We start from the raw sequence: 15915 nt of genomic DNA, 5'->3' as shown, positions 1-15915 counted from the left end.
GCCAAGTCCACTAAGGGCCAGATGTTAGCTCTGGCATAACTCAGGTAAATTTTCATCATGGCCATTCAGATCATTCTGATCTGCCAGGCATGCTTGTTGTTTAGGAGAAAAAGATAGTTAACCTGTCGTCAAAGCACAGCAACAGGGAACTCCCAAAATCCCCCATGTGCTAAAGCTGCAGAAATGCCTCCTGATGCTTCAGGAACTTTGGTGTCACTGCAACCCATGGATGTTTGCTGCAGGTTAAGGAAAGTCAGGATTCTGCTCCTCAGGAGTCACATTTCCATGCCATCCTGGAGGACTGGGGTGAAGAACACCAGCCTTTCTCATGGAGTTCAGCAGGACATTAGTTAATTAATTAATTAATTAACGTTTTTAGGACCTGACACTGAGCTCCAGTGCTGCTGAGCCCAAACACTCAGAATGAATGGGCACTTTTTAAAAGGATGCCTGGACTGGCCCTATCACAAAACAGGGCTTTGTGAGCACACTGCAGAAAAACTACAACTGAAGCACCACGGAACTGGCCTGATCATAATCCATTATCTTGAAAGTAATGTCACTCTATAAAAGCTCATCAAAGAGAATAACTAAACAGCTTAGTCATGATACTCAAAGGCAGCAGAGATCAAATCCACCCAGGACTACCTCAGTTTGTACCCATTTTCTCAACAGTGTGTAGGAAAGGATGCAGCACACAGCCTAGATGTAAAGCTACCTGCAGACCTCAGCACTTCAGCTCTACTCCTACAGAGCCTGCACTTGGAAACAAGGGGAAAAACCCACAAAAACAGATTTGAACAACTTTTAACATGAATAAGAAAATAATTCCTCCCTTTTAATAACTCTGCATCACTTCCTTCATTTCAGATGTCATTTAAAAAGTGGATGTCAAGCGTTTGGGCAAGAATCACGGTGCATTTTGTGTTCTGCAGTGGGTTTTTTGCTTTTAGGCTGGTTTGCTCACTGTGGCTGCCTACTTCCAGAGGAGTCTGTTCCTCACATCAATACTCTCCACGTGAACAATTTTTCCCTGCTCACCTCATGCCTGGTCCTTAGGCTATAAAACCCATGACAGCTCTGGTACACGGCTGAAGATGTTAACTGTTCCCCAGGACCAAAGTTTACCTGTTTGCATCACACACAGCTTCCCAAATTACTGCAAAATAATAATTACTGCATTTAGCAGGTACAGCTGCCCAACTCCAGCTATCCAAACCTGCCTCCAGGTAGGGAGCTGGTTTAGAAGCAACTCAGATAGCTGGAGGGTCTACAAACAAACAGTGTTCCCTCCCAGCCCTCCACGATCCAACTGTGGCTGCAAACATTGCTTTAATTTATTTTATTAATTATACTCCACAGTCCCTATTTTACATACTTAAGCGATTTGAATACTATAGTTCATCTTGCTAGAATGAGACCTTTAGAAATTATAATTGGACAGGGAGAAGTCTGTAATTTGCAGTTCTTAGGCTCTCAAGAAGGGAAAAGGAGGGTGTCTCGAGGTTAAAAAACAGGACTACCAGTCAGCATCGCTACTTTTTAAACTCACACATGCAAAGGATTTTGTGACAGAATTCCTCAGTTTACTCATCTATAGGTTGAGGCTAATCTTGCCTCTCAATCTAAAAAGCACAGAAATCTTCATGATTTGTACATCAATGCTTACCAAATGCTCTGAATTCCTAATCAAAAGACTTTACAGGAAGAATGAATCTATTATTAATAATATCAGTACTTCTAACAGTAAAGCAACTTCCCCATACGTGCGTCAGGAAAAAAAAAAAACAGAAAGAGAATACCCATAAACATATATTGCTCAATTTAGAAATTGTTAAGCATGGCTTCAGGACTGAAATCTCATTCATGAACCATGCTAGGGATCTCTTACCTACTCCCTGTTTCTGAATTTTCCCCATACAAAGACACATTTATATTACTCTAAGCTCTAAGCACAAAGGCTGCTCTGTGGAATGGAAAGAAACCTTCTTTTTTTGTGTTTGTACAGTGACAAGCATAATGGGGTCCTGATTCAGGATGCTTGCACTCTACAAAAACACACTAAATCAATGACACTAATACACATGAAGATTATCTATAAAAGAGATGCATGGCACACTGCAGAGGGGCACAGCATTTTCCCTATAATTTGCCTGGCATTTCATGCAGATGCCTAATGCACATTCCCGAGTCACACAATTCATTTCAGACTTTAGGCAAGAGCAGAAAAAGTGAGCAGAACTTACAAAACATAAGCAAAGGAGGAGAGCCTTCCAGTGAGAAATTCTGCCAAATTCTAATCTCAGTTGTAAAACCAGAATCAGCCTGATGTTCATGGGGTTTTGACAAAGATGAGAACCAGTAGCCTTCTTTAAAGCACACCATAAATTTTTACTTCAGTGTCCAAAACCCAAGAGCAAAAAACAAATCAAAGCCTGAACCTGGAGAAATGTATTTTCCGTGTCCCTGTTATATTCAAATTCAAAAGCCTAGATATTTTTAACAGACATGGAAAAAAAGAACTATTTGGCTTTACTCAGCAACTGCAGAAGGAAACTGTACCAAAAGAATAATGTTGCATGTTCTGTTTTCAGTTGATTTCATTTAGCCTTTCAGTTCTATTTCAGTTATGTTTCATTTAGCCTATTTTTTTTAAATAATCATCATGTTTTGGTGATTCACATTTCACACCATCCCAGGAACAAGTCATGTAAATACAACACAGCAAAATGACCCAGTTTGTTAATAGACATGCAAAACGGGTAAGAACATCCTTCCCTCCGCCCTTTCCAACCATCACCTTCCCACACATCTCATGTCTATCCAAAAAAGCCTCTGCCCTGGTGAGGCCATGGTATCAAAACTTAGGGATAAAACCTGATGAACTGAAACCCCACTAATTCTTGGGAGAAGATGTTTTCAGTCCTGTTTCACAAAGTGAATGCGATGAGGACGCTAAGGGAATTCATCTGGAAGCAGAAGACCTCTCTGCAGCCTGACACAGCACTCAGAACCACAGCTCCCTCCCAGCACAAAGCTCTGCTCAAGGGCTTTAGTCCCAACCCAGGCAGGCCAGCCCTGAAGGTCAGAGGACACCGCACGCTTCCTGCCCTTCATTACGCGTTCTGTTAAATCAAGGAATACTTCCAAATGTATAAAAATGGCGTGCAGAGATGCACTTGGGTCTTTCAGACTGCGATGGGTTTTACTCCATCCCACTCTGCTGCAGAGCAGTCCCTCCATGCCCCAGCAGACCCTCCAAACCACGGAGGGCAAGCACAAACGTGCGCGGATGGGCGCGCACGCCCCGACGTTCCGGGAGGCTCGCCAGTCAAAACGGCAAAAAATACCGGGTGAAATATTTCCATGTAACTACGGTGGGGAAAAAAGCAATAAAAGCATTTAAAATTGTTTAGAATCATTAATATTTTCTTTAGTTTTGCTCTTCTTTGCTGGCAACGGTGAGTAAGTCCAGCTCGCTGTCAGACACAGCAACCTTGGCCATGCCCAACCTCTGAGATGAATCGATGGAACTTGGGTCACTTTTTCCATTCCCAAATTCCTAAAACAATTAAGCCCGACACCAAAGAAACCAAGAGGATGACAAACTGTATGGGTTTCTTTTTACATGAACGACATTCCAAGAGCTTTTTCCTCTAGAGCTACAGAGGTCCATGAAGAACACCAGAAGAACACTAGATGTAGACAATGCTCTTGACTACAAAACCAGAACATATCTCTCCCACAAGTTCCTCACCACTAAAAAGAATTCTGAGTATTCACACAACAAAATTAAATATCAATTCACTCTGCTTATGTTTTTGCCCCCAAATGTAACAGAATAATGTTATGACAGAAACAAATGAGTAATGATAAAACTATAATAAAATCACAAAGAAAATTAGCACTAAGGCAACATTTTATGGTATGTTTGGGTCTAATAGCAGTCAGACACCCACATCCCAGGAAAAAAACACAGCCCAAAAAACTGAAGACGCTCTAAATGAACTTGAGAAGACACAAAACCAGAACTGCATGGCGTAACAAAATAAAATTATTATAGATCTCAAAAAGCATATGCCAAAATGAATTTCAATACTTGGTCTTTAAAAAATCTGAAGTATGAAAAGAAAATGTGGAATACTAAACATAAATCTAAAACACTAAACATAAATTTTAAAAATAGCAAAATATAAATACAGTTTGAGAATTGAGAAATGCTACCTGATTAATCCCACGGTACTTTTAAGGGAAACAAGGTCAATATAATTTCAAACTGCCAAAGCGAGCCACAAGCTTTTCCTCATTTTCACTTTACCTCTGAGTCCCACGAGTCAAAAATAATATCATCATGTTGGAATTATTTTTTTCTTTAAACGAGGCGACAAAAAGACAAGTTCAAGAGAAGTGCCAAGCCAGATCAAAACTAGGACATTGGAAAATGTTTGCCAATTTGTGTCAAAACAAACAGCTCCCCCAATACCATGAGAAGCACCTGAACTTCATATCAACATCTGATAGTTCTAGCAAACTGAATTCAATGTTTCTTTCTAAGTCTGTTTAAAACAATTGAATAATTAAATTTCACACCTATCCTGGAAAAAGACAGGCAGCTTCTCTGAATTACTCCTGTACACCTCACAATTTCCATCCACTTCTCACATTCTTTTCAAGCCCCATGGCCCCTGCAGGCAGTGCTGGCTCGCTAAAACTCTTCCAGAACCTCGTCTGAATTTGCTGTCTCCCAAGAACCACCGAGCACGGCACTGCAGGCTGTCCCAAGGACACGTGGGCTCGGGAACAGCTTCTGGGGACTCCTGCCCGCCCAGCTGGCACGGAAGGGGTGCCCAGGGCTGGGCATGGGGTGACGAGCGGAGGCTACGGCGCCTCGGGCTCGGTGTCACCCTTGGGACCAGGCTGGCCAAGGCCATGGCGCGAGGCAGCCCCTCTGGAGGGTGTGGGAGAGCTGACACAGCTCCACCACCCTCGGCCCGGGCGTGGGCGAGCGCTCGGTGCTGGTGGTGTTGTGCCAACGGGGCCGTGGGAGGAGATGGGAACGGGACAAACGCCGCCGGTAAACCCAGCCGGCCCGCGACCGCCGGCCACAGCCACCCAAAGCCCAGAGAAAAACAGCCCAAAGCTCCACAAGTTCTGCTTTGGGCGATTCAGTAATGTGACGAGATTTGCTAACTTTGCCGCCTTGTGGGTTTTAACATACTCGAGTACAATGTAATTTTACCTTTTGTAGAAGGAGACTTCACAAGTTTTTCACATTTGATAAAAATCGATACGAACTTTAAGAGGGAAATGCTCCTTGCTTTTAAGGATGCTACTTGTTAAACAACAAACTCCTTGCCATCATCAGAGAGGCACTACAGCTATTGATTAATTGCTGTGAGCACCTCTTTTCTCTTGACTACAGTAGCAGAATTCACAGGCATTGAATATTTCCAGTCTGGTAAAGCACGACAACATTTTTCCCCTTCCACTCCTGAGTTAATTATGCTACAACCAGGCCCGAGCAAGAAATTAACAAAATCAAATAAAACAAAGTCAAGAGGATGTCAGACTGACTTCTGCAACAGTTGTGAAGGCACAGCTATCTCACACGAACATAAAGTTACCCTATATTTCAAGTCCGGTATGAAAAGCATGCAAAGAAACTGTAACTATACCTTGGGAGGAGACACTCTTTTTCCCCGTATAAATATTGTTTAAAGTGTATTTTATACACCTACAGATATATCACACTGCACAGACACATATTCTATCCTATCAGGCAGCTTCACATTTAAGGAACTCAAGCAGATACTCAGTGCCTCCTAAATGATAAAGCCATAAATGCTCGTTAAAGCTCCCAGAGAAGCAGTAAATATTTTGTAAACTAGTTATATATTTAAGATCTCTGGACAGAAAGAGAAGCAAAAACAATTCCTCGCCCATGTAAAGGTACCAATCAAACACACTACGCACATAAACACGGCAAGATGCTTGGTGGGAGACTGTGTATGTGTTTGTGTGTGTTTTAATTAACTCCTTGAACGCATATGATGAGCCAGCCACCCAGAATTAGTAATGCCAAACTCCCAATTTGATTCAAATGCAATGAATACAACAGTCGAATTGTGCAGGCTGGTGTGTCACTCATCAGCTCTCTCATTTGGGCTTTTGCTTTCCAAGATTAGTTCACAATTTCAGCAACTGGTAAATTATTGAGATGTTCATTAAAATCTGTAATCTGTAACAGTCAACTTCTTCCTAGCCAAGCATAAGCACAACAAATTAAATTAGTGCATGCAGGACGTTAATGAATAGTCTGCAAACGCAGTAATTCCTTCAGAATTATCTCAGGGAAATAAAACTGTTCATTTTTGTCACTGCGAAAAACCAGTATCTGCAAGTTTACACTGGCACTCTATCTATTCTTCAAATCCCAGATCCCTAGAACCATGAACTTCAGCAATCAAGTCCTTTTCCCAAAATGTCTCAATGAAGTTAAAAGATACTCAGCTCGATAGTAATCTTTGAAAGGAAAGAATCTACCTGTACAGGTAGATTTTAAGAGAGTGGGACAGCGTTCTGAGCAAGCCAAGTAACGGAAAGGTGTTATTCTTTCTCCAGAATTCTCAGCAAATGCAGCAGAATAAAGCTTTTAGGGTAACTTTAGCTAAGAAAAGCACTTAGGAATACGCAAAGTTTCCTTTTAAGAAAATGACTTCTCCATTTGACAGCGTTGGTACAACCCCAAAATAAATTCAGTGGGAGTCTGAAATGACTCGTGCAGTGCAGCAGTAAAGCAGCTAAGTATATTTTTTTCCTCGCAGCAGAGGCTTGCTTTACATCCCCGAGCCTTTCCCTTCCCCGAGCTGTGGAGCGGAACGGGGAACGCTCCGAGAGCGCGCCACCGGTGACTGCCAACGCTGAACTTGTGCCACTGTCCCCATGCCCACTGCTCCCATCCCGCCTTTTGTCCTTCCCAGCTCTGCCTCTTTCCCACTGAGGCTCCAGCCCACCCGTCCTCCTTCCGCAAGCACTGCGTGCCACTTCACCTTCCACTGGCATGCTGAAAATAGAGGGAAAAAAGTGAAGGAAATCATGGAGAAGAGAAAGGATGTCACTGTGTCTGGGTGCCTAGCATAGCCTCTCTCTCAGCCTACAGAGAAATGTAAATATGCAGTCATTAATTTGGGTTTAAGAACATTCCGTACACCAGGGATATTGTTAAGCAGTCACTTTATCTATTTTTCATTAATCAGATTTTATTACGACATTAAAACTTTACGTTGGGCATTTCTGAGGTTTTATCATTCTGTAAATTTCCCAGCTGTCCGCAATGGTTCTGGCTGCATTGTCTCTACCTTGTCCTCAGTGAAGTAAACTTTCTTTCTATTGTTATATTTAAGTATAATGACCCAACTTAAAAAAAAAAAAGGAAAAAAAAGAAGAAAAAAAAAAGAGAGACAAAAATCAAACAACAAAAGACTTATTCCTTTCAAGACCTTTAGAGCCAATGCAGGGTGCCACAGGCGCTCACACAGCACATCCCAGAAGTTCCCTTTTCCTGTGAAACACGGAGCGCATCCCAGCTAGAGTATCTCCCCACAATGTTGCTGCAAACATCATCCCCCTCACCGTACGCATTCTGATGCTCCTCTCAATCAGGCAGCTGAACAACCACAAACAGAAATAAAGGCGTGCAAGGAACTTCTCAGGGAAGGACGAAAATCCTCACAATTCTGACACGGTAATTAATTATACATGTTAATTCACAAAACCTACTGCAATTTACCAGTGGTGCTGAATGAATTAATGAGTGTTTATTTGTCTGATACCGAGGATCATTTCCATTCCAAGTGCGTGCCCTAAATTCCCCCTGCTGATGGCCACAGACACAGCAGAGAAGCCCCCTGAATTCAGCTCTCCTCAGCTGGGGTGGCTGAAAGTTTCTCAAGTGTTTGCAGCTCACTGAGACACACAGAAAGCTCTCGGGAAAGACAGCGGGGAGAGAGGAGCGAGCTCCTGAGAGACACACGGGTGCTCTGAGATCTGAGCTGCAAACAGCCCTGCCTGACAAACCTTCCCCTCCTTGTCATTCGCCGCTCGAGTTCGAAAACGAGCACTGGGAGACGGGTCATAGTAACAGAGCTGAAGTGGGACACGCTGCCACGGCAAGCTGGACGCCAAGAGACTGCAGAAATGTGCTCCAGGATCTGTGCTGACTGGGAATCCAAGGGAAGAACCTGCTCAAACATCCCGAAAGCAATGATCTGTGCATCGTGCACACACACATACACACGGAACTCTGCAGGCGTTCGTGGGTCCGAGATGCCCGGGCAGGAGGAAGCGTGTCCTCGCGGCTGCTCCCTGACAAACACACTCGTATGACATGGACAGTGCCTGTGTGTGTGTGTGTGACTGTAGTCAAACACACACAATGTAAACAAATGGTAATGATTAACAAAAACACTGCTCTCTAGCCCCCAATTTCAACTGCAGAGGAAAAACTGTTTAAAAAAAAATAAATTTCCAAAAGATTGCACGTCCTGAGGTTCATTTTTATTGCTTCCCATTTCTGCTGCTTGCTATTATCTGCATGGCAAAAGGAGAGCAGCGTATTGATTATTTAACTAGAATGTTTACAAGAGCAAAGCTGGGATCTCTGAAAATGAAACGTATGCCTGGGGCAAAAAAAAAAAAAAAAAAAAAGAGTAGAGAAGCTCATTCTAAGGATGATGGTTGTCCCAAATGACTTGCTTATATACAAAATTTATATAAATATCTATATTTATATTGCAGAGAGACTTCAGTTAAAAAAAGTCCCCCAGCATGAAAATGAAAGGACTTCTTTCTGCTTCAGAGAGTTTACAAGCATTGTGTGCATCACGAAGTTCAAAGAATGATCAAAATCGCTCGCTTATAAATTTCTATGTGTAAACTTAGTGAGGCACATGAAATACGTGAATCTATCGATTGCACGAAAAAGACAGATACATGAGCATGATGCCAGACCAAATTTGACATCAGAAACAGTAAGAGTTTCCTCAGGTAGTTGAACTAAGTTAATGCAGCGCACGTGAACAAAACCAATTTTGTCCTATTATTGTAATGCTAACAAACCGAAGGAAAACGCCAAGTATTCCAAGTCTGGAAAATTAATTACATTAAAGGCAACCTTGGAGTAGAGCAACCTAGCCAATTTCACTTTCTAGTAGGGAAGCGTTCTAGTTTCAGAACAAGGATTGAAACTGTTAAAATAGTTCTTTTCCGCGTTTCCAAATTTTAATTTTCTCCGATCTTTTAATTCAAGTGTTCTTTCCTGTCCTTCCTTTGCATGCGTGTTCCTCAGCCCACTTAAAATGTTTTTATCTTGCCTTCTTTTCTATGCCTTTACTATCAAATTCAGTAGGTTTGAACGATGAACAGCTTGACTTAGCATATTTTTAACCAGCTGGTCTAGCACCTAGCTTGTATTGCATAGTCAGATACAACCAAATGTTTATACAGGAGGTAGCTTTCACGAAGATGAGAAAAACCTCAGTAACTCGCATCCTGGCATTCTTTCATTTACTGCTTGGAAATGAAAGTTTGGGTTGTTTACTGCAGCGCACAAGGGGCTATTAATAACCTCTCAAGAAGAAGCCGGAGGGGAGGATGCGGGACCATCGAGGCGCGGACGTACGAGAGAGCCCGGGATAAACGCTTCCGACCGTCTCGGGAGAAGCAGAGCGCATGGAAGAAGGAGCGAGCTCCCGGAGGTCACCCGGCACCAGCAGTGACAGCAAACCCGGCTCCAGGCAGGGAAGGCTCCTGTTTCGGGCAGGGGGAGTCGGGCCCGCTACGTCACGCCCGCAGCCCGCTCGTCATCCCCAGACCCGGCTCCTGACACTCCGCGAGAGACGCGACGGCCAAAACTTGGAGGCAAGAGTTTCACTTTTTCCCTTCGGTTCGTGTCTGCCTTCCCCCCCTCTCTCCTCAGGCAGAAGGATGTTCTCCTCCTGACGGAGGGCTGCGATGTTAACTCGCCTAAAAATACTAGCTCCTGCTAGATCAACAAAAGGTCATGTGCTCGCACAGCGCCTTCCCAAGTTTGACGGGAGCCTGGGGCTGCGAGCCGGAGGATGCCCGGGAGCCCGGCCGCCACCGGGCATCCCCGGAGCGCCGTGCCGGGCCGGAGCGGCGGGGCCGAGCGGCAGCAGGGCACGGCAGCTCCGCGGGCCGAACAAAGCTGAGCGCCGCCCGGGGCCGGGGGCTCGGCACGGGCACGGCCCCGCGGGGGACGCGGAGGGGAGAGCGCGATCCTCTCCCTCTGCCCGGGCCCCTGCCCGAGTTGCGCGCCCGGCCCCGCGCGTCCGTGTGTCCGTCCGTGCTGCCCATCCGCGCACACGCGCGCCGGCAGGCGAGCTCGGATGAATTAAAAAATAATGATAGAAATAACAGTGCGATAACAAACAAAGCACGAAACAGAACGGGAGGGAAAAAAAATAATAAAAAAAAAAAAACCGGGAAGAGACACCCCCACACGCATACGCACACCCCCGCCCCAAGAACTCGACTCACCTTTCAAACTCCTGAGGTAAATCAGGGTCAGTTAGCATGCTGGAAAAGCACAATTTCCCTTTGTCACAGCAGCCACCTATGGTCGCCTCCAACTGAACCTGTCAAGTGAGTCCAAACCTTCTAAAGCGATTGATTTTCTCTCTCGCTCGCTCTCTCCCTCCCTCCCTCTCCCTCCCTCCCTCCCGGCTCGCTCGCTCTGAGCGAGGGCTCCTTGACCAGTCTCTTAAAGGGGCAGCGCGCTCCGCTCGGCTCCGCTCCCCCCGCCGCGACCTCCGCGGCTGCCCGGCCCTTCCCTTCCCTCCGAGCCCGCCGCCGAACGGGAAAAGTCAACTCCTCAGTGCCCTGAACACCGCCGAGCGGTGCGGGGGATAAAGGGGGCCGGGGGGGCGGCGGGGGGAGGAGGGGAAAAAAAAAAAAAAACAACAAAAAGCAGTCCCGACAATCCACCTAAAGCGGCGAGGCAGGAGCAAATCCCCTGCGCTGAGGAAGATCAGTGGAGAAAGAAGATAAAACAAGAGCAGACTGATTAAATGGAAACAGTTATCAACTCCCCTATTTCAACTCCGAGAGAAGAGATTAAACACATAAAAATGTTACCAAAGGCATTTGTGCTCCGAAGAATTTTCATTCCTTTCCCCCCCACCCTTCCCGGTCTCTGGCTTTCTCTCTCTCTCTTTGGGTAGGGGAAAGAAAAAAAAAAAAAAATCACCCGCACAACAATCAGGCATTGTTCTGAGGGAAGAACAGCAACTTTGACAGATTGAAATATAGCAGAGGCCCCTTCAAGGAAACCTGTAAACAACTTGTCACTCACTCTGTCGGTCTCACTGTTAGCTCTTGCTTTCCACAAAGTGCTGCGAACCGTCCTGGCAACCAACCCAAAGTTTCCTCAGCTCCAAACTCCATCAAACAGCCCTGTTGTGTGCGAGGGAAAAGGTAGCCACATGCCAAAGCAGCGGGCGCGCACACGGACGCACACACACGGATGCTCAAACAACAACAAAAATAAACTTTCCGTCCATCCGCTGCGGCTTTTCTCGTTTAATCACACCCCCTTTCCCGCCCCAACTCTCCGGGCGAGCAGCAAAGCCCCCGGGTCGCGCTCCCTGCCATTCCCTGCCCAGACAATCGCTGATAACAAGGTGGACGAGGCGCGGAGCCCCTGGGCTGCCTGGCGGAGCGCAGCACTCCCGTTATCCCGATGGAATTCTGCGGGGCCGGGAAGGCAGGCGGGGGTCGGGATCGGGCCCCGGACACCCCGGCATGCCCCGCATCCGGAGGCAGGCGGGGATCGGGATCGGGCCCGGCATCCCCCGCATCCCGGCCGGGCACGGCGCTCCCGGGCACGGGGCAGCGAACGGGGAACAGCTCCCGAGCGAGCCGGGGCTGCCCGGCCCGGCCCCGGCACTCAACTCCCCGCAAGGGCCGGCAGGGGAAAGGAAAAAAGAAAAAGGAGAAAAAAAAACTGTGCGCCCTGTTCTTTCGCACACACGTGCGCACACACCCACGCAGGAGCACGGACCATACCCCATTCTTTCCAGCTCCCCTGCCCTCACTCTCTTCTCTCTTCCCCCCCGCTTTCATCTGCAGCTGGACAGCATTAAGGGCCTTACAAACGCACGTGGTTTTGACCCCACAGCGGTTTGATGAGGTCCATTGCCACCCCTCTCATCCCTGCCTCCCAGTGGCGCGGAGGTTGCGAGTTTAGTTTTTGAAATATACACACATATTTGCGCGGAGCATCCATAAAACTTTCAACATTTTCATGCCCGCTGGCTGGAGAAAAACGCCAAAATAGAAAAGCTTATTATTTTTAATATCCAACAGCTCCAGTGTTTAATTTGCTGCTCGGTGCACATGTAGAAAGCAGCAGGCTCATGCGGAGGCCGGCCAGCCCCGCGCTGGTATAAAGGCACTGCCAGCTGGGAGCCGGGGCTGCTCCTTTAATCACCGGCAGCAATCCCACTCCCAAGTCGTGCTCATCAGCATCCATCGGCATCCCCGGCCCGGCCCGGCACACAACTCTGCCCAGGCTCAAAGGAGTGAGGAGCACAGGCACCTCCAGCCTGCCTGCTCAGCATCACCCAGATCTCCTGGCTCCTCACCGCGGGGCAGGGCAAACCAGCTCCCTTCTGCAGCCCCCAGCAAATAATATTTCCCACAGAGATCCATTCATGGGAGACTGACAAACCCGTTAATGTCCACACGCGTTTTTCATTTGATTTTTAGTGGCTATCCCTTTTTTAGACTTTGAAAAGGCAGCAGATGATTAAAAAGAACAATTCCGAATACTTTCTCTTTCATCTGAGGGTCTCAAACCACATTAAGTATCGCATTACTCCTCTGCAGGTAATAAATATAATTAGGGCCGATTCCAAAACTTTATTTGTATTGAAAAGTATTTCACTCCGCAGGGGCTCCATTCAAATCAGCAAATCTCTGTGTGGAGTAGGAGGCTACTTAGTAAGAGAATTTGGCCTCAAATAAGGAAACTGAGATGCAGGCAGGCTTAGGAGCTTGCCCAAGTTGACACAGTTAGCCAACTCCAGCAAAAGGATGAAAAACAAAGACCCCACATGCCTCACTGTCAATGCTGCTGAAACAGACATATATATTTTTAATGTATATGTGTATTTCAGCTTTTTTCCCCACAGATTGTTTCACTTTTACTGTGTTGTTTAAAACACGCTTCGCTTCTGTATTCCCGCTCTGTGGGGCCCCTCTTCTTGGTGTTTCATTTTCCCCTGGATGCACCACTGCCCATCCATAAGCGCTGCTCCTTCTGTCCCAGCCCTTGCTTTGCCTCCCCTCACACCTGGCCCTGGGAGGGGTTCACAGAGTGAAGCTGCACAGAAGCCACGTCTGGAAGAAAATGAGGAGCACCTTTTATTAAAAGAAGGATAAATCTCGAGCATTTGGGTAGAACCATACTTGGCATCTTAGCTCTAACCTCACATCTTTTTAGTGACTCAGTTCCACAACTGCCCTTCTCCCACCATGTCCTTCCTTTGTCTGTTGTGTATTTACCCCTTCCCCATGTAATTTCCCACCTGAGCTTTTGCAGGACAGTGATCACACACCCATCCAAGCTGATGTTATTCCCAGCACACTGGGGCTCCTGGTTTGCTGGCTCTCTGCTAATGCGATTACAAACCAAAGCAGCCACCATCAGCATCAGGAGTTATAGAAGGAGAAATGGGATAGATGAGGAAGAATCATATGAAAAGGAGGAAAAATAGAAAAATAAAAGCGTGGGAGAGAAAACTAAGATAACTGAGTTATCTGCAACTACTGAACTCCTGCTGCCAGGTAACTGGGCGGAAACAGAGTGGTGTCCAGAGAGGAGAAAAAAACAACTTGCTGTTGTAGTAATTCTGCATTGTGGTATCCTTGTCCTATACTGGATTATGTGGATAATATATATATTACTGCAATATAGACAGTTAAGTATAGACTTTCTGATGAAATTACTTGCTCATAAGAAGTTCAGCTGCAATTGCAAGATGGAGAAAAGGCAAGTTAAGTGGTTTGAGGGAATCTCGAAACCCTTCTGAAAATCATTTCATATTGACTTGAATTTTTAGAAATTGCCAGGACATGTCACAGAGTCTGCTAGCACATCAGAGAGTGGAAAAACTGAGAAATTCGGATAAATAACCACTGAGAAAGAAAAAATGTACATGACACGCAACTGCATGTCCAGTTTTTAACGTAAGAAATTTTATCTCATTCTGAAACTTGACTACTAATAGGCAGCTCTGGTGGCCCTTTATACTGAGTGGGTGGTAGTTACAAAACCCATCCACATTTAATGCTCACGGTTCTTTCTTCTCAAACTGAGATTTTAGACACAAGTTCAAATGTCTTTAACTGATGAGAAAAATGAAAACCCTCTTACTTACTATTCCCCTAACAATTCAGTGAATCTTCATTTCTCTTGCTTTGCTTCCTTTAAGGGGTACCAAACAAAAAAGGCCCACTAAAAGAGGACAATTTGGGTTGAACTAAAAAAAAAAAGCTCTGATTTTCGTTTGGGTGAGAGGACACAACTGAAATCATAACTCCTAAACTCCTATAAGAATTTTTGTGCTTAACTGATTTTTTTTTTTTTTTTTTTTGCTATTGTCGTTCTCCAGTTCAAGAAGTGAACCAAAAAATCAATTATCCACCCAGCTCAAGTTAGAAATCCTGTAACTCCTGAATATTGCACAGGCAGAATCCTCAAGTCTTTACACAAGCATACTGGAAGAAGGGAAACCTTAAATGAAACATTTTTTTTAAATCCTTAAATGATATCACTTCAGTCTAGTGCTTTTGGCAGATAGTGCAATATGTAAGCAAAGGAAGATCTGGGGGGGGGAAAAAGAAGAGGTTTTTGGGTTTTGTTATTTCCACTGTAGGTTTTAATAACAGAGACCTACCAAGTCCAAGGCAATGTAAGATGTTCCACAGAACGATTTGCTGGAAAATTCTCACAGAAAATATGCAAAACTCCGAAGATCCTAAATGGATTTTCTTTTTTAGGCACACACACTGCAAACAACTGCAGCTTTAAGGATGAATCTGTACGACTCCTGAGAAAGGTGTCTGCAACACACTATGGGAGAGTGGAGGGAGAATGGAGCGGGGCTGATGCATTTATTATGAAAAATATCTTGCAAATAATGAGTGCTGACTTCAGAGCATGGAAATGTTTAGCTACAATGCAGTTTGGATCATATGCTTAGGAACAGATTTTTCCTTCCAGTGTGCATGCCTAGCTGCCATTTCCATTAATGGGAATTAAGTACATGTGTCAAGAGGAGAAGTTAACTCTTAGGAATAAAACTAATCTATGCCTTTTTTAAAGAATGTAAATGCCACATCAGGCATGTTCAGTGTTGGCAAAACTGAATGCTGAATATAGTATAGCAAAATCTGAGAAGGAGAAGGCGGTCTGGAGGACTGAAATTTCTGTGCTATTTAGAGTTTTTCAATTTACTGCATTTCTTCAAGGAAAAGTAAAACCATCTCATTTGTAAGTGGGAAGCCCTCATTTATCAGTTATTCACTTGCACTTTTAGCAAGGCCCTACCATCTGCAACCCTCCCTGTAAAAAGGGACTGATGCTACCCTTGAAAAGAAATCTGAACCTTCATCTAAATTCAAACTTCCCTGAATATTACAATAAAGTCCCTATTTATTTTTTTAAAGGAGGTTGAATCTCACTCTTTTATCCTGTCCACTCTGAATCAGCCAGGCTAAAGGAATCTCAACATTAATATATTTTCAAATTATAATATAAATAGGGATTTTCAGAAATTAAAATAGTACACGTAAACACATTGAAAATTAAATTACATGTCTATTTTAGCAATA

At 45.0% G+C, this 15915-nt stretch overlaps 1 protein-coding gene across 1 annotated transcript in view; it reads right to left on the bottom strand.

Moving 5' to 3' along the window:
- SOX5 (SRY-box transcription factor 5) overlaps positions 1-10614 on the bottom strand; it is a 275778-nt gene extending 265164 nt beyond the window's left edge. Inside the window, exon 1 of the mRNA XM_059473027.1 lies at positions 10558-10614. Coding sequence (XP_059329010.1) covers positions 10558-10595 — 38 coding nt within the window. The 5' untranslated portion in view covers positions 10596-10614. The remainder of the gene's footprint in view (positions 1-10557) is intronic.
- Between the last annotated feature and the right edge of the window lie 5301 nt (positions 10615-15915).

The sequence above is a fragment of the Ammospiza nelsoni genome, chromosome 5 (assembly GCF_027579445.1).
Source record: "Ammospiza nelsoni isolate bAmmNel1 chromosome 5, bAmmNel1.pri, whole genome shotgun sequence".
Lineage (NCBI taxonomy): Eukaryota > Metazoa > Chordata > Aves > Passeriformes > Passerellidae > Ammospiza > Ammospiza nelsoni.
This window is presented reverse-complemented; position numbering and strand designations above follow the sequence as displayed.